Here is an 18950-nt window from a genome sequence, read left to right as displayed (position 1 = left end):
TTCTTAGGTCAATAAAATGTTTTCTCAGATACATTTTATATTTATAATTTAGTAGTTTAAACATCTGACTTAGAAGTGTGAAAAAAGGCTAATTAGTTTTTATTGCATAATAATATGTACATAAAAGTTCTGAAGAACACTGTCCCATATATGTGAAAAAAATCAGTTTAACCATGAAAAACTAAATTATATAAAATTGAAAATATGAAAATAGGACTATCCCCACCTACCATTTAACTTTTCATTATATTCCATCTGAGTCAGCATAATCTTTATTTCAAAATAGCATTTTTATTATATAAAAATGTAAAAATCCAGCAAAACCAGAAATACCAAATATATTTTCCTGGGCTTTCACATTTGTTGATTTTATTCGCAAACTCTTTTTCAACACAATTTACAGCCTCATCCCCACCTGCAGTCTGATTATACAAGTGCTAAGTGGCAGAAAATTCTAGAATAAATACATCAAAAAAAGAGAGGCAAAGCTGTGAATCTAAGTGGCATGCAACAGGTCTATGGGATGGGGAAGGTGTCAGGGAAACAAAACAGGAAGACAAAGTAACTGGAAGGTTTTAGCTCAAGTTCTCTCAGTCATCTTTGTCTTTTGCTCCATGTTTAAGGATGCGCGTGAACTCAATGTAATTGAAATTTCCCTTTTTGTCAATAGGTGCTTCTCTGTACAGCTCATCCACTTCCTCGTCTGTAAACCGATCTCCCATGGTTGTCAGCAGCTCTCTCAGGTAATCTTCCTGAATGGTGCCTGGAAGACACAGAAAGGAGGGAGTCACCAATACTTCCTGGTCAACCTTACAAACTATTTAATGGTCCATCTTACAAACTATTTCAGAATATCTATATTTATGAACAAAATAAATTAGTGAACTGAGACAATATGTAACTATTATTATATTTTCTATTAATATGTTTTCCCATTACTTTTAGAGTTCTTTACAGTAGATTAAATTATTTATAAAGCTCAGTTAACAAATTATATGCTTATAAAATTTATTTGAAGCAAGTGTTTTCTAGAGGAGAAAAAAAAATCCTGTATTTCAGAAATAAAAAGGAAAAAAGGGGCAGCTACGCAGAAAATGCCCTAGTGTGCATGAAGGATGCTGCAGCTTTGACAGGCAGAAACGGGGACAGGAAGAGGGCACAAGATATCTGAGGAGGTGATGTGGGTGGCTGAGATAATGCAGGGTTAATGCAGAAGACAACAATAAGAGAAGCAAGGTGAGTAGCTAGGCTTTACATATTTTAAAATGAGAAGAAAAAAAAACCTCTAACATTTTAATTACCCAAGTTTGTTAACTACAGTCATGTGCTGCTTAACGAAGGGGATACATTTCTGAGAATCGCATCATTAGGAGATTTCGTTGCTGTGTGAACATCAGAGTGTACCATCACAAACTTGGATGGCGTAGCCTACTATACACCTACCTATAGGTATAGCCTAAGCCTGTAGAAAACAACATGAAATTAGGCCCTGGCCGGTTGGCTCAGTGGTAGAGCGTCGGCCTGGCGTGCAGGAGTTCCAGGTTTGATTCCCAGCCAGGGCACACAGGAGAGGTGCCCATCTGCTTCTCCATCCCTCCCCCTCTCCTTCCTTTCTGTCTCTCTCTTCCCCTCCCGCAGCCAAGGCTCCACTGGAGCAAAGTTTGCCCAAGCGCTGAGGATGGCTCTGTAGCCTATGCCTCAAGCGCTAGAATGGCTCGGATTGTGGCAGAGCGATGCCCCAGATGGGCAGAGCATCACCCCTGGTGGGCATGCTGGGTGGATCCCGGTCGGGCGCTGCAGGAGTCTGACTGCCTCCCCGTTTCTGGCTTCAGAAAAATACAAAAAAAGAAAAGAAAAGAAAAACAACATGAAATTAACCCTCTGAGTAGTACGAACGTTCATGTATGTCCTCACTCAAAAGGTTAACAAAAAACTCACTACTGAAAGGGTTAAATCAAACACAAAAGAAATGATGCAAAGAAAGGCTGTAAACAACAGATGTTTGAGGCTGTTACCAGCATATCACAAAGACTGTTTTACAGCAAACTTTTGAAGTATACAGAGTATACTCTAAAATTAAAATAAAAAGTACAGTATAGTAAATACATAAGGTAGTAATATGGTCATTCATTATCACTGTGCTGTACTGGACATAATTAATTGTGTGTGCTATATGACTGGCAGTGTAATAGGTCTGTTTATACCAGTCTCACCAAAAACTGTGCTTAATGCATGTGCTACAATGTTAGGGTGGCTATGATACCACTACGGCATTGGAATTTTTCAGCTCTACTAAATCTTGTGGGAAAACCACTGTATATGCTATCTGTCCTTGACCAAAATGGTAAATGGTATTATGCAGAGCATGACTGTATACTTTCTGATGCGATTTATAGTCTCTTGAAGAAGTAGCTTTCATTGTTTAAGAAATCCTGTTTAACAGACAATTGTCTTTGGCTTTCAGGAAGCTCAGGTCCAAATTCAAAGATCAACACCACAAACTGTGTCGCTTTATGACCTGACCTACATACCCTGTGTCCTAGCCGTTCTCAGTTATACCTTCCCATTGTAAAGGAGTTTTCCTCTATTCATCAATCATTTTCATTTCCTAAAAACTGTTTCATACAGTCTGGAATAAGGGCAGACACAAAGAGCACCCACCAGTTGCTTCTTCATCAAAGCAAGCAAAAGCATTTCTGATGACATCTTCTGGATCTGTGCCATTTAACTTCTCACCAAACATCGTGAGGAACATGGTGAAATTTATGGGCCCTGGCGCCTCATTCATCATGGCGTCAAGGTATGCATCTGTTGGATTCTTCCCTATAAAAGTTCACATTTTAACATTTAAGAACAAAGAACTAATTTCAACAAATAATTATTTTGTTATGCTCCCCCAACATATATATTTTTAAAAGGTACATCATACTCACATGAAACTAATTTTTCAATTAATCCCATTAACATTTTTTAAAGATAATTTTTGACATCATAAAATAATCTGCTATACCATTACAAAAATTCATCTATAAAAATGGGCTTAGGTTAAATGTTCATTTATTGATACTTTCTGTAACTTTTCCTTCACTGTTTTAAACAAAACTAAACAAACACCTGAAACTGTGCTCTAGGCAATGCAATATTACATCTTAAATGTTGATAATATTAAAGGTCCATCAGGGCATTTCAACATCATTTAAAAAATCAAAATATTCACACTTCCAATTGTGGTACAGATTCCCATGAATTGATATGCTTTAAAAATTTTAGTTCTGAGTTGGTCATTTACGATAAAACTATTAGGTTGGCGTTGAATTAGAATATTTTGAACAATGTCATACACTATTGCAAGACATACTGACAAATGCTATTGATTCATGTCATTAAACTGCATCTTGTTTAATGCAGTACTGTTCATAAAGGGAATCTTAATCTCAGTTCCATGGAAGAACCCTTCTGCCTCTTCTAGTATAGTGACAAGGAAACTACCCTGACCTTTCCCTTAAAGGTGGAAGAAATTCCCCTGGATGGCCAGACATGGTAGAAGTAACAATGGGCTTCTCTCTGTCTAGGCATTTGTGAGGCCCCAAAGTATAGGAAAAGCAACAATGAATGAGGGGTCTGGAATAGTGGGTTTGAATCCCAATTCTGACACTGGCTGGGTGACCCTGGAATGAGGTGGCAGGTATCTATACTTTTCTCATCTGTAAAATGGGCTGATTAAATTTGGCATCTAAAGGGTCCCTTCCAACGATGTTTGTATGATTCTCCACGAAAAGAACATCTATAATTTAGATATTTGTATCTAAGGAAACACCTCAATATTACACCAACTAAGTGCTAATGGTGGTCAAATCTATGATTATGATTCATATGCAAAGTTCTAATCCTGGGAACTTGAGTGACATATAAATGCCAAGTTGGCATCTATATTACTGCCTTACAATCCTCGCTCATACCTACTCAACATAACAATACAAAAATTAGCCCAAAATTAATCTCAAGATTTAGTAAATAAATAAAAGTAGCTAAAAAGATGTATTTTTGTACCTTCAGATTTAACACACATCTTTTGCAGCAACTTTTTTGTGGAAAAAGTGTAATGTAAAGTGCCCAGAAAACATGAGGACAAAAGAGACACAGAGACTCAAACTGGATTAGGTTAAAAACCTATGGACTCATTCAAGGCATCCAACAGAATTTGCTGATTTGAAAGGAAAATACATGTCTTAAAAGGCATGGGGTCCCTCCAAATAGAGGGCCCCAAAGTCAGCCTCTTACTCCACTGTCACTCATAAATTAACTGAGCATCTACTACAATCGTGGCACAGGCTTGAGTGTTCAATCTCTGTAATATAACTCAGTCCATCCATTTTTAGCAGTAGGCTTCTTCAGTAGTAGCTTCTCCTTCACCTGCCCAGAGTGTATAGTTAGTTAGCAATTCTGAGTGGAAAAACACTGGGATCCAACATACTGCAAGTCAACCAATTAGAACAGTATTCTCCTCTCACACTGAAGAAAGGAAATGCCACAAAATGTTAACAGCCGGTGTGTCTAAATAAAGGATGTAAGCATGTTCATCATTATTCTGTTCAATTTTTTGTAGGCTTAAAAAATTTCAAAATAATAGGAGAAAAATTTGAAATAAAGGAATAAATCATGTTGTAGTTACTAAAACATAGTAACAACAACCTCTTTCTCTTTGGTCTCTGGCTAACAGTCAAGTGTGAGAACACTCCAGAGTGCACAGCCTAACTGGAGGCTGCCCCAACTTGCGCCCCCTTCCGTGCCCAGTCATTCTGGTCTGGCACTAGGTCTGCCATTCCTTTCTCCACATATAAAATCAGTGCGACTCAGTGCAAAACACAGAAGACCTTCTGTGCCTTTCTTAAGGTCAAAACACACAAAACAAAATCATGTAAGGAGTAATAAAATAATGCCCATGATAACCAAAATAACAAAGGGCAGCTTATGTTTGTTTTAAATCTTTTTCTTTTCTCTAGTTATAATATCTATAACCTGTCAACTTTTATTATGAACTATACCATATTATTAGTTATACATTTTATTTTAAATTCTGGTATTTTGCTACCTAGCCATGCCCTGATTTTTCACCTGTAGACCTATCTTGTTTCGCTGAGAGGAACTAAAGCCTGCCTGGCCAAGGACCTGCCAGGTCCCCACCCTATGGTCTGGCCAACCCTCAATATGGCACTTCCCACCCAGGCATCTCTTAGTAGGCTTTGGAGACAGGACAGGAATATTTAAACATTACAAATAAAATAACTCAACGAACGCTGAATTATTTGGGGGAAGCAGGCATATTGAGAAAATAAGTCTACCTAGAGAAGCAAGCATATCATGCAAATCTTCTTTGTCAATGAAACCATCTCTGTTCTGATCAATCATGTTGAAGGCCTCTTTAAACTCCTGAATCTGTGACTGGTCAAACATGGCGAACACATTGGATGTTGCGCGCTGGGGGCGCTTCTTAGTGGTCTTGGTCTTTGCCTTTTTGCTCGACATGGTGGCTGTTTAATTCTAGAGTTAAAAAGAAAAAAAAACATAAAGCAAAAAAATAACTCATAATACCTAAAGTTAGTAAGTAAAAATACCTTCATATAGAATTGAGTAGTAACAAATACATATTTAAACTTTATTTCCAATGTAACAATTAAATGGCTAAAAAAACGGTTTTGAAAAAAGGTAAGAAACAAAAATTATTGATGTAGTTTCCCCTGAAGTTTCGTTAAACCCATATTTATTAAGTGGGAATTAATTTTAAAATATGTAACAATACCTAGTATTTACTGAGTGCTTACGTACTATGTGCGAGCAGTTATGAAGGCATGGGCTCTCCTAAAGAGCAAGTCTCCAAAGTTGATCTCTCACTTCTATAAGGACTGTCCCATTTTTCCTCACAACAATCCCATGCAACAGGTAGCCTTTTTATCTCCATTTTATCACCAATGTTGCATAACCTCTCTGAGCCTGTTTTTCAAAACAGTCTGAAAACCAGGGAAGCTCATTCAATCCTGTTTTATAGCAAAACTCACTGTCTACTTCAATGCCAGAAAGAATTAAATGAGATAACATACGCAAGAGACAAGTACAGTCACTGGATAGTACATTTTAAAAGGCTCTCATCTTAAAAAAAATAAATCACAAAAATCTATCCTTTAATCTTGCATTCCTTCTTGCTACCTTTTCATTTCCCATTTCCCTTGACAAAACTTTTAAGATTATCAGCCTAATACTCAACTGTCTCCATTTTCTCACCTTCCCAATCACTCCTCAATTCTCTGTAATACAGCTTTGGTAGTAGCCTCCAATACTATTGAAAGCCACCAATAATTAATTAATTAATTAATTAATTAATTGATTCATTCATTTTAGAGGAGAGAGACAGAGAGAGAGAGAGGGAGAGAAGTAGGGGAGGAGCAGAAAGCATCAACTCCCATATGTGCCTTAACCGGGTAAGCCCAGGGTTTCGAACCAGCGACCTCAGCAGTCCAGGTCGATGCTTTATCCACTGTGCCACCACAGGTCAGGCAAAGCCACCAATAATTTAAATGTCAAACAGAATAAACACTTTTCATTCTGTTCTTTATTTGTAGTTTTAAATAATATAAATTCCTAAAACACAAAAATACTATCAGCTTTGGAGTTACAAAGTCCTCAGGTTGAATATTAGCTCCACCAATACTAGCTACACATAATCTCAGGACACCAGAGTAATTTCTTGATACAATGTCTTATTCAATCTTTACAACTTCCCTAAGAGGTAGTTACTACCTAGATAAAAAATAAATAAATTAATTAATGACCCTTGGGCAGTAATCTTGTCCAAAGAGAAGTCTGGCCTTTATCCTTGGTTCCTGGGAAGTAATCTCTAAACCCTTGGAATGTCATGCCTGATATCTGGGGTCTTGAGTCACACCAGATTTCTAACGAAGTGATTTAGCAAAAGGGCTCTGGGTCAGGTGTTATCAGTTGACCTCTTAGAGAGACTGAAGACTAAGTTCAGCTATGCAGTAGTCAACAGTATCTACGTGACAAAGCTCCAATAAAAACTACGGCTATGTGAGCTTCCCTGGTTGCTTATATTCCATGCATACTGTCATACCTTGTTAGGAGGAGTCAACACAGCCCATGAGAGAGGACAATTGGAAGCTCTGCATTTAGAAAACTCCTGGACTCTGTACCATGCATCTCTTCCCTAGCCTGATTTTACAAATATTGATCTACTTACAACCTATGCAACTTACGACCATTCGACTTTACGACCACAATCACTAGCCACGACTGCTCCGCGTCTGGCAGCGCAAGTGTTGCCCAGCTGGGCGTACGACAGTGCGGACCAGCTTCCGGCAGCACTACCATCTCCGCTTGCACCATTTCAACTGTTATCCCAGACTCGGCACAGCAATTTGTGTTTTGTGTCTTGGATATTTTTCATCAAACCCCTCCCAAGATGTCTACCAAGAGGAAACTCTTTGCAAATATGAAACCAGTTGTACTGGTAATGCAGTGTTTTACTTAAACCGGACGAATGTAAAAATAAGAAACAAAATGGTGTAGAGATGATACAAATGGCATAAAATGAACAAAGAAAATTATGATATATAATGAAAGAAAATTATGATAAAATATGACTTAAAGATTTTTAACTTCATTTCACAGTACTATACATATAGCCTACTCAACTTATGACCGGTCTGTTGGAACCAATCATGGTCTTAAGTCGAGCACCAGCTGTATTTTATTTTTTAATTTATGTATTAATTTTTTTAGAGAGAGGGAAAGGGAGAGAGAAACAGGCACATCAATCTGTTCCTCTATGTTCAGAGATTGAACCCACAACCTTTTCATACTGGGACAACACTCTAACCAACAGAGCTATCCATTCTCTTGGCAGATTTTAATCTGAATCCTTTAATCATACTAAACCACAACATTTAACAGCTTTCAGTGAGTTCTGTGAATCTTTGCAAATTGTTGAACCTGAGTGTCATCCTGGAAACCCAAACTTGCCATTGGTGTCAGAAATAATGGTTTTGAGGACTGTTCTGACTAAATCCCCCCAGAGTATGAAAAGCAGATGACTAGCTGGGGCAGTAGGTGAGCAAGGGAATTTTGGATTTGGGTCTCTAGGACTTCTAGTCTTGGACTTTTATTGTACATTGTTTCCTTCTCTTTCTTCAATCTAAAAAATACCCACTGTGTGTTTTGAAACTTGGTTTAGTGGTGTAATTTTGTACAGAGAAAATATACGCTCAATGTAGTAATTATTACTTTGTACAGAGAAAAAATTTTGTACAGAGAAAAAATACGCTCAAAGTAAATTATTTCTTTAAAAAAAAAGTTTATTTTTTTTCTCTGTACTTCATTTAAAGACTGACCATTTATATATGTATATGGTACCTATAAAACTATACATATAGACACATAAAATTTAAAAAATGAGGCAAAGTTGTAGCAAAACGATTAATCTGAACAGAATTCCGGCCCCCAAAGTAACTAGCATCCTTGGTCTCCTTACCTACTGAGAGGTAAGTATCTTGGCTTTCTCTACTTCCTCACTTCCCACTCACTTTCAGCCCACCGCAATCTGGCTTTCTTTCCTCCACTGCAACTGCTTTCAAACCGCCAAATCCAGCCTACATCTCCTTGGAACACTTTGCATTATTTGTCACCATTTTATCCCTCTTTCCTTCAGAGCCCCCAAACTCTTCATCTTAGTGAACAGTCACAACAGAAATGAACTGTCCCAAATGGAAAGAAAACACAAGGTTCCCAATCTTAAAGACCTTACACTAGAGTGAGGAAGCCTCTTAAACATTACATTGGAAAGAGAAATTTATGTATAATGCTGTATTTGACTTGGTGACATCCACATACTTTTCCTCAGTTCTACTTCTATGATTGATTCTCTTTCATTTTCTTATTAAGCCTTTATCTCCTCCATTCACTTATATTAAATTAAATTAAATATTCATGTTTCCCAGTATTCTAGCAGTTGTGACTTGGCTTTGCTTGGATGATCTCATTGACTTTTGCTCTTCTGACAGCACCTATGTCTTCTAAGTCTGTTATTTCAAGGCCTGATCTCTTCTTGAGCTGCAGACTCACTATCCAATTGCTTGTGAAAGGCATCCATTTGAATATCCCACAGTCACTCATAATCAACATGCTGAAGACTGAATTATCTTGTCTTTAGTTTGACTAGAGCAGGCGTGGCCAACAGTTTTTACCCCCGGGCCAGATGAAAAAGAAAACTTTTTTCATGGGCCAGATGAAATATTAAAATTAAAAAATGTTAAATACAAAAATGATTCGTTTAAGTAAACAAATTTTATGTAATTTGTTTATGAATAAATGTGAGTGAAAAAAATTAATATACATTATTTTAATAAAAATATAATTATACCATACAAATATCCAAACTATTGCAATCAATCAAAACAATATTTAATTAATAGGATGAGCTTGAAGGGGTTATATCGCAAATAAAACCATTATTTCATTTTACAAACAGCCTGGACAGGTTTTCAGTTATCAACTGCAGCTACTGTCTATGCTACAATGCCACTTGATTCAGCACACTTGACCACAGAAATAATGAATTGTTTGACCTTGGGTGCGCACTGGCAAACTCCGCCTAAAAGAATGTGGGTTTCACATCACTGATAAATGTCGAACACTTCATACCAAGTACAGACGAGTGCAAAAGTTGTAAATCTTTATAATGGAATTATTTTAAAAATAAAGAAGTATTGTGAATCCATACGACCAATTATTGGAAGCTAACTTTAGATTAGTCACACGTGGACTTTCCGCATATCATTATCTTCTTAAATATCTCCATTTCCAATAATCAAAGATGCTCCCACGTCTGAGTAGCTGAGATTTTAAAGTAGCAAAGATTATTAAAAATTTAATCGTGGCCGCATAAACTCATTATGCAGGCTGGATCCAGCCTGCGGGCCGGGCCGTATGCTGGCCATGCCTGGACTAGAGTATGGAAGTTTCTCATTCTGTTTTCTCTCAGTCAATAGCACCATCAACCAAAGAAGCCTAGAGGTCGTCCTGACTCATCCCTATCCCTGACGAATAAAGGCCTGCCTCTTAAACACTTCTCAGATTTGCTCCTTTTCCTCATTCCTCAGCCGGGTCCTCCTCATCTCTTTGTGTATTTTTATAGCTAACTAACCAATATCCTTGCTTCTTACTCCCCTCTAAACTACCCTTTATATCGCAGCCAGAGGTGTCTAAATCATGAATATGACATTACCATTCTCCTTTTTAAATTTTTTTAGGCGCTCTACTGCTTCATAGGGCCAAGTTGAAGTTCTTCAGCATGGCGCACAAGGCCCTCCTTTGCCTCTTCTAGAATGACATTTCTAACCCTTCTCTGCTTTCCTTCAGCAACACCAAACTGCCTGGATGTGCCCAAGGCACCATGCAGCTTCTTACCTTGTGCACTGTATTTTTGTTCTTGCTATTTTTCTAGCCCAAAATGCTTTAGGACCAGAGAGAATTAAAGGTGTACTCAATGTATGGCTACTATCATTTACTGACTCATGTGCTAAGCACAATACTGCATTAAATTTAACAGGCCTGCTTTACAAATGAAGAAACTGAAGGTCAAAGATACTAAATAACCTGCCCAAGATCACCTAGTGGCAGAACTAGGAATTGAACCCCCTCTAATTCAAGGTTATTTTTACCTGTATATTTTCTTTGTATTAAATGTTCTAATATTTTGCGTTTACCACAACTAAAAAAAACCAAAACCAAAACAAACAAAAAAACCTTTCAATACTGTCAATATGACCCTACACTGATTTCTGAGCAGCTACTTTCCATTAAACTCAAATCCTAGACAAACTGAGTTTTCAAATAAATTCAAACTATATGGGGAAACCAATGTACAGAAGACAACTGCACTGCGCAATGGTAAGAGAATAAAATAATAATGACACTCCCTGCAATTGTGCAATGCAGCAGCCCTAGTCTGGGTTTGATCAAGGGACAGTACATGGTCTTGTTTTGTCATGATAGAGGCATGAAATTTTTACCGAGGACTGTCAAATTATGTTTAATCTATAAATGTTAAAGAAAAAAAACCCCAAGGCCCTGGCCGGTTGGCTCAGCGGTAGAGCGTCGGCCTGGCGTGCAGGAGTCCCGGGTTCGATTCCCAGCCAGGGCACACAGGAGAGGCGCCCATTTGCTTTTCCACCCCTCCCCCTCTCCTTCTTCTCTCTCTCTCTCTCTTCCCCTCCCGCAGCCGAGGCTCCATTGGAGCAAAGATGGCCCGGGCGCTGGGGATGGCTCTGTGGCCTCTGCCTCAGGTGCTAGAATGGCTCTGGATGCAACAGAGCGATGCCCCAGAGGGGCAAAGCATCGCCCCCTGGTGGGCATGCCGGGTGGATCCCGGTCGGGTGCATGCGGGAGTCTGTCTGACTGCCTCCCCGTTTCCAGCTTCGGAAAAATGAAAAAAAAAAAAAACAAGAAAAAAAACCCCCGTAACCTTAGAGTTACAGAAAATATCCATCTATAACATAACACATAATATAATAAATAACTCTCAAGAGCAGGAAAAACTCAACTTTCTCGAAATTTTTAGTTATTCAAATATAAAATGAACCACATGTCATATGTAGTGTTTACAGATGTTAGAAGAAGGGCAGGGATATCGGAAAACTGGTATTATAAGTGGCTGTGGTGTCAATATATTCAGATGATCAAATATTTGCAAAATGACCTGTAATACTAATAGGCAAATCAAAACACAGGCACCATAATCACTAATAAGAAGAAACTGCTTGTGAACAACATCATTCAGCCTACATTGTACAGCTTTACTGGAAGCCTGGGAAACAGTCACGGGGCATATTGTCAGCTGCCTACGACTTCCTCAACGTCCCTTTGAGGCTTCTTCCTTTAAGTACTTTAAGTCAGCTAATTGCTGACCAGATGGCAAATAAATATGGCTCTCACAGTAATCTTCTGGTTTTGATCTTGGCAGCGCATTAAAATCACCCTGGAAGTTTAAAAAACTAATGCTTAGATCCTTCCTACTCTAGTCAAACTGAAGCTGAATGTATAAGGTCTACCGGAAAGTTCTGTCCGTTTCTATCACAAGTTTCGACACGTAAGCACGTTTATTTGGCGCATGTGTGCCTCTCTATGTTTATCACTTAATGTATACATACTGACGTAGCAAATTAACTAAAACAAAGTTGATTCACGTTAGTCTTATGTGTGAAGCCATAGTGTACCCATGGTTACTGATAAAGTTCATTTACGCCACTGTAATTTTTACGAATTTCAACAAGGAAGAAATGCTACAGAAGCATGTAGAAATTTATTGAAAGTGTTTGGTGAAGGAATAATACTATCATTTGTTTTTGTCCTTAGAAAATTTTTTGAAGGGCAGAAAATTCAAAAATGAAGAAGATATCAAACAAGCACTGGTTCAATTTTTCGCATCAAAATATAAAACGTTTTTCAAAAATGGGATATACAAATTGCCCTCACGCTGGCAAGAAATCATTAATAATAATGGCAATTATATTATTTAATAAAGTTTATTGACATTAAGAAAAATTTGGGCCCTGGCTGGTTGGCTCAGCGGTAGAGCGTCGGCCTGGCGTGCGGGGGACCTAGGTTCAATTCCCGGCCAGGGCACATAGGAAAAGTGCCCATTTGCTTCTCCATGCCCCCCCCCCTTCCTCTCTGTCTCTCTCTTCCCCTCCCGCAGCCAAGGCTCCATTGGAGCAAAGATGGCCCGGGCGCTGGGGATGGCTCCTTGGCCTCTGCCCCAGGCACTAGAGTGGCTCTGGTTGCGGCAGAGCGATGCCCGGGGTGGGGTGGGGGGGGGATCGTCGCCCTTGGTGGGCGTGCCGGGTGGATCCCGGTGGGGCGCATGCGGGAGTCTGTCTGTCTCTCCCCGTTTCCAGCTTCAGAAAAATACAAAAAAAAAAAAAAATTGTATTTTGTTTTATTCCAAAAACGGATAGAACTTTCCGGTAGACCTTATACTATGGGTGGGGCCCAGGAATCTGTATTTTTAAAAATGTACCAGGTGATTCCAATGTACTTTGAAGGCTGAGACCTACTGTGTTAACAACCACTTAGAAGGCACTGGTTGTTGGTGCATTTAGTTCCCTTTAGTTTTTAAAATTTGGAAATTACGGTTTAATGATAATGCTGTAGATTTGGATTCTAATTCCAGTTCTGTCATTCTCAAGTTGTATAACCTTTGGTAACTTCAGCTTTCCTGGTTCTCATTTTTTTCATCTATAAAATACGAGTTAGGTAGATTAGAAGTCACAAACTGGCAGTTACCAAACTGTATGCAGTCTGTATCAAGGTTCATTTAGTACTCCCAGGGGGAACTTCTTAAAATTATTGTATTAGTTTAACAACATTTAAAATAACTGAATAGTTTACTTTAATAAAAACAAACTGCAGACACCTTGAGAAACTGTATGATAAGGAATCACTTGACCAGCAATCCCAAATTCCTATATTTAATGAGGTGTTCAGGGAGCAATCCCCACTACTACCTTGACCGTCCTGACACAACTAGCATTTGTTATTGCCTAAACCCTGAGTTGAGCTTGTTCCTTGGCTATGATGGTATCCAGGATCCAAAATGGCCCTCAACCCTTCTCATGTCCTTGTGCAGTTCATTCCAACAGCAAAAAGGGTTGACCTGTGAAACCATATGGGAGGTAAAATAATTTTCCTACTACTCTTCTGAGCTCTTGGCTGACACTGTAAACAGACAGGTTAACAGAGAAAAAGAAAGAGAAGTTTATGAACATGTACACGCTATGTATATCTGGGAGATAACCAAGAAAAAAAATGTTCTCAGAGGTGGCTTAGAACTCAGGCTTAAATGTCATTTTCAGCTGAAAACAAAAGAGGAAAGATATGTGAGGGGGAAAAGCCAGTTATAAAAGGCAACTAGGGGAAAAAAAAATAAATAAATAAAAGGCAACTAGGAAAAGCAAAGTAAACAAGGGTAAGGCCTGTCACGAAGATTTATTATATCAGGGCCTTCTCCACTGATAAAAGTCTAAAGTTATTACGAGAGAGTCAACTTTGTCCTTCTTGGTAGAGAGGGGAGAAAGGATATCTTTATAAATTTATGTCCTGCTTTCAGGCAAATAATAAGAGGGCAGAAAGTTTCTCCTGTGCTCGTTTCTTCCAAATTGCCTTCAGCTCAAAATGATATTTATGTCAAAGTGGTGTATTTTGCGGTGCCATATTCTGCTACCCCTTCACAACCAATGGGATATTGCAAAAATAACAGCATGACTTTGTCTTAACAGATATTGTAGCTTCTGCCTTTGCTCTCTCTTAGATCACAATCTGGGGGAAATCAGTATCAGGTCACAGGAGCAGTACACAGCCCTAAAGTAAAGCCCACACAGCAGGGAGCTGAAGCTTCCTGTCAACAGCCAGGATCAATGTGCCAGTCGTGTCAGTCAGCCATCTTGGAGGTTGATCTTGCAAACCCTGCTGACATCTGGGCTGTAACCTCTTGAGACCTGAACCAAAACCACCCAGTTAAGCTGCTCTGGAATTCCTGACCCTCAGAAACGTTTATTGTTTTTTTAAGGTGCTAAGTTTTGGGGTAATTTGTTATATAACAATGAACACAAATAAATCACTGTGTTTCCTTGGTCTCTTTAATATTAAAATAGGGCAATGCCTTTATTTTAGAATTATAACCACAGAATTTTAAAAAATTCAAAGGAAAAAAATAAATTAAAAAGAAAGTTCAAAGGAGCCACAGTCAAGTTTGCACTGAATAGGGAATTTTCTATTTCTGGTTAGAAAACTTCAATTCTTTCTACTCAATTTCTCTCCAAGTTCTGTGGTTCCTCTTTCAACTACAACAGTCATTCCTTCTTCAATTTGTACCCCGTAAAACAGAGATGTTTCTTTAACACCTCATGAACTATATAGTCTTGCTTAGGTGTAATTGTTGAGCACACACACGCACAGATTTTTTAGGGCTCCTTAGGTAGCTATCCCATATAGCCTCTACAGACTCGTCACTGACTGATGGCCTACCAGAACGGGGTTTCTCCACCAAACTGCCGGTTTCCTTCAACTGCTTATCCCACTGAGTAATGTTATTCCTATGTGGTGGCGCTTCACGTTGCATTCTGGTCATGGATTCGAATTTAGCAAGCCACAGAACACACTGAACTTTCCTCTATACCAGGGGTCCCCAAACTTTTTACACAGGGGGCCAGTTCACTGTCCCTCAGACCCTTGGAGGGCCAGACTATAAAAAAAACTATGAACAAATCCCTATGCACACTGCACATATCTTATTTTAAAGTAAAAAAAACAAAACAAAATAGGAACAAATACAATATTTAAAATAAATAACAAGTAAATTTAAATCAACAAACTGACCAGTATTTCAATGGGAAATATGGGCCTGCTTTTGGCTAATGAGATGGTCAATGTGCTCCTCTCACTGACCACCAATAAAAGAGGTGCCCCTTCCAGAAGTGCGGCAGGGGCCGGATAAATGGCCTCAGGGGGCCGCATGCCCCGTGGGCCGTAGTTTGGGGACCCCTGCTCTGTACCGTTCACATCTCGACTGGCATGGCTATGGGCTGCTCCGCTCTATACACGGTGTTACGTCATCATCTGCGCATGCACACATGCTGCCACATCATCCTACAGAAACTGGGAGGGTTTTCCTTTTATTTGGTGCAGAATTCACATTTCTATCATCTTTTGTTGCTTTCCTCTGACTGGTCAAAAGTGCACCATGACTTTATGAACACACTGTACACATCCAGTTGGAAGTAATTAGCAATGCCACCACACTGCTCAAGTGTGAAATAAGGAATGAAGATTACAAAGCTGCTGGCAAAGAAAACCACTCCTAGATATCTGGTCTTTGAACCTTGGGAGAGAGGGGTAACCAGTTCCATTTCCGAGGTCCAAGTCCTCTTATCTTTCCTAACCCCTGCAACCAGACCTGGGGATCCTCCTTCAAAAGTCACAGTTCATCTTGTCTTAATTCAGTCTCACCAAAGCACAAATCAATGTTGACTCAGTTATCATAGAATTTATTTCATCCAACGAAGCCTGAAGAAACAAAAAGCTGTGCACTTTGTTATGACATCCCGGGGGAACCTCATGCTTACAGAGCATCCCTCACGTGATCTTATGCCAATTATCCTGCCTCTCTTGGCTTATTTCCTCAATTATAAAATGAAAAATAATCTACAAGGTTCTCTTGCATTCTAAAATGCTGTAATACTTTTCTTAGCAAAGGACCAATGAAATTAGTTTGGCAACAAAGGCTGCCAAACTAATCTTCTCTAAATACCCTTTCCTCATATTACTTCCTTGAAGTATCCAAAATGACCCCCTAATGCCCCTTACATAATCTTTTATGTCCCTCTCAGGTTCTCAAGACATCCTTCCTTCCTCCTCGTCGCTGCAGTTCTGCTCTGCTCAGGTTGGTCTTCCCACGGCCTCCCACGCACACAGCCCCCCGCCTTCGGCGTTCTGGGTCTTGTTACCGTCCACCGCGGATTCAACCAGGAACGCTCAAGTCTCCCTTACAGGGCTGACTCCCAGGCTTTCAATGAGGTTACAATTCATTTTTCAGGGAAACTCTGATTTTTATTTATCCTTTTCTTCAGTCAACACGAATGCACTAAATCTTTACAAGATGTAAGCTACAGGGAGACAATTCATTCCTTCGGAAACCATTACACTACAGCGTATAAACCACGCACCCGGTGCCGTTTCTCTAATAACGTCCTTGGACATCACATCTAAGGCAAGCACCACGCACCAGGAGACTCCTGGGACCCGCAAACCACTGATTCTAAGGCAAGCACCACGCACCAGGAGACTCCTGGGACCCGCAAACCACTGATTCTAAGGCAAGCACCACGCACCAGGAGACTCCTGGGACCCGCAAACCACTGATTCTAAGGCAAGCATCACGCACCAGGAGACTCCTGGGACCCGCAAACCACTGATTCTAAGGCAAGCACCACGCACCAGGAGACTCCTGGGACCCGCAAACCACTGATTCTAAGGCAAGCACCACGCACCAGGAGACTCCTGGGACCCGCAAACCACTGATTCTAAGGCAAGCACCACGCACCAGGAGACTCCTGGGACCCGCAAACCACTGATTCTAAGGCAAGCACCACGCACCAGGAGACTCCTGGGACCCGCAAACCACTGATTCTAAGGCAAGCACCACGCACCAGGAGACTCCTGGGACCCCCAAACCACTGATTCTAAGGCAAGCACCACGCACCAGGAGACTCCTGGGACCCCCAAACCACTGATTCTAAGGCAAGCACCACGCACCAGGAGACTCCTGGGACCCGCAAACCACCAAGGCCTGTGACAGTACAGAGGAGGGGCACAGCACCCTAATCCACCGCTGGGCCCGCGAGGGCAGGGCCAGGGGGCGGCCGGCGGCCCGAGACACCAGGTGTGTGAAGTCATCCCGGTGACGCAGGGCCGGAAGCCGGGCCACCGCTTCCAGCCGGGCCTTTCCCAGGCCGCTTCATCCGCCCAGAGGCTTCCGTCCAGGGGCCCCCTCGCCCACCCGAGCGCTCCCCGCAGCCCCCGGCCCGGCCGGCCTGTGGCGGGAGGGGAGGAGGACCGGTGGGGCCTGAGGAGTGCGCGCCACTCACCGCCGCCGGACACCAGAACGCGGACTGCCCTGCAGGAGACGAGCGACTGCGACGAGCTCGGGGCTGGGAGCGACAGAGGCGGCGCCCAGCACTTCCTGCCTCGGGACGCGGGCCGGAAAGCGCACCGGAAGGCGCGGCGGGATCCACCTCGGGCCGGGGGTGGGGAGGCAGCGGGCGTCCTCGCTCGGGCCGGAGCAAAGCCCTTCGAGTCCGCGGGGCAGCGGGGCTGGAGCCGACGGACGCGGCAGGGGTGTAGCTGGCTTCCGCAGCCCGGCCGGGGGGCGCGGGGCGGTGCGATCGCAGCCCGCGCCCGCCCGGTCCCCCCCGCGGCCGGCCGGGTTCCCGCGGCCCTTCCGCGTTCCCGGGCTGCCGGCGGCGGGCAGGGCCAGGAATTTGCCCCGTCGGGCTGGCGGGCGGGCCGGGGCGGGGCGCGCTCCCCTCGGCTGGGCGTTCCCGGGTCCTGGAAATGGCCCACCCGGGGCTGCCGGAGTTAGCAAATAAAAGCACAGCGGGCCCAGTTAAATTTGAACTTCAGATAAAACAAGTATTTTTAAGGTACGGCCCACGAAATACTGGGGAAGGTAAGAAGCCGCCGGCCGCGCGGACTCCCGCCTACTGGAAAACCCTTTTTTTTTTTTACAGGGACAGAGAGAGAGTCAGAGAGAGGGATAGATAGGGACAGACAGACAGGAACAGAGAGAGATGAGAAGCATCAATCATCAGTTTTTTGTTGCAACACCTTAGTTGTTCATTGATTGCTTTCTCATATGTGCCTTGACCACGGGCCTTCAGCAGACCGAGTGACCCCTTGCTGGAGCCAGCGACCTTGGGTCCAAGCTGGTGAGCTTTTGCTCAAACCGGATAAGCTGGCGCTCAAGCTGGCGACCTTGGGGTCTGGAACCTGAGTCCTCCGTATCCCAGTCCGACGTGCCACCGCCTCGCCTGGTCAGGCGAAAACCCTTTCTTTTTAAACTGCTCGCCAGTTTGAGTTGTATCATTTACTACTCTTCCTTTCTTACCCTCAGATTATATAGTTTACAGTACCTGGCCACAGTCAGTCTGTTTCATTTCCCTTCCATCACAAGAAAGTTTTATTCAAGTTATTTGCTTTCCTTTGGGTCACTGAAGAGGTGACAAAATTACACACACACTCGCTTTGGCACATTGCATAATGCTCAGTCAAAACAAGGGAAACCCACTAAGCTACACTATTCAAGTCTAGCTCTGGTTATTGTCTGT

The 18950-nt window shown here is 41.6% G+C and overlaps 1 protein-coding gene across 1 annotated transcript; it reads right to left on the bottom strand.

The window, feature by feature from the left end:
* Positions 1–271: 271 nt before the first annotated feature.
* Positions 272–18015, bottom strand: LOC136383306 (myosin regulatory light chain 12B). The gene is made up of 4 exons (XM_066353060.1): positions 17712–18015; positions 5343–5541; positions 2662–2823; positions 272–763 (listed from the first exon to the last, which is right to left on the bottom strand). Exons 2-4 carry the CDS (start codon positions 5524–5526, stop codon positions 591–593), a joined length of 519 nt encoding a protein of 172 aa, XP_066209157.1. The 5' UTR covers positions 5527–5541; positions 17712–18015; the 3' UTR covers positions 272–590.
* Positions 18016–18950: the final 935 nt, after the last annotated feature.

This window comes from Saccopteryx leptura, chromosome 11 (assembly GCF_036850995.1).
Source record: "Saccopteryx leptura isolate mSacLep1 chromosome 11, mSacLep1_pri_phased_curated, whole genome shotgun sequence".
In the NCBI taxonomy this organism is placed as follows: Eukaryota; Metazoa; Chordata; class Mammalia; order Chiroptera; family Emballonuridae; genus Saccopteryx; species Saccopteryx leptura.
The sequence above is the reverse complement of the archived record's forward strand: the minus strand, read 5'-3'. Positions and strand labels throughout refer to the sequence as shown.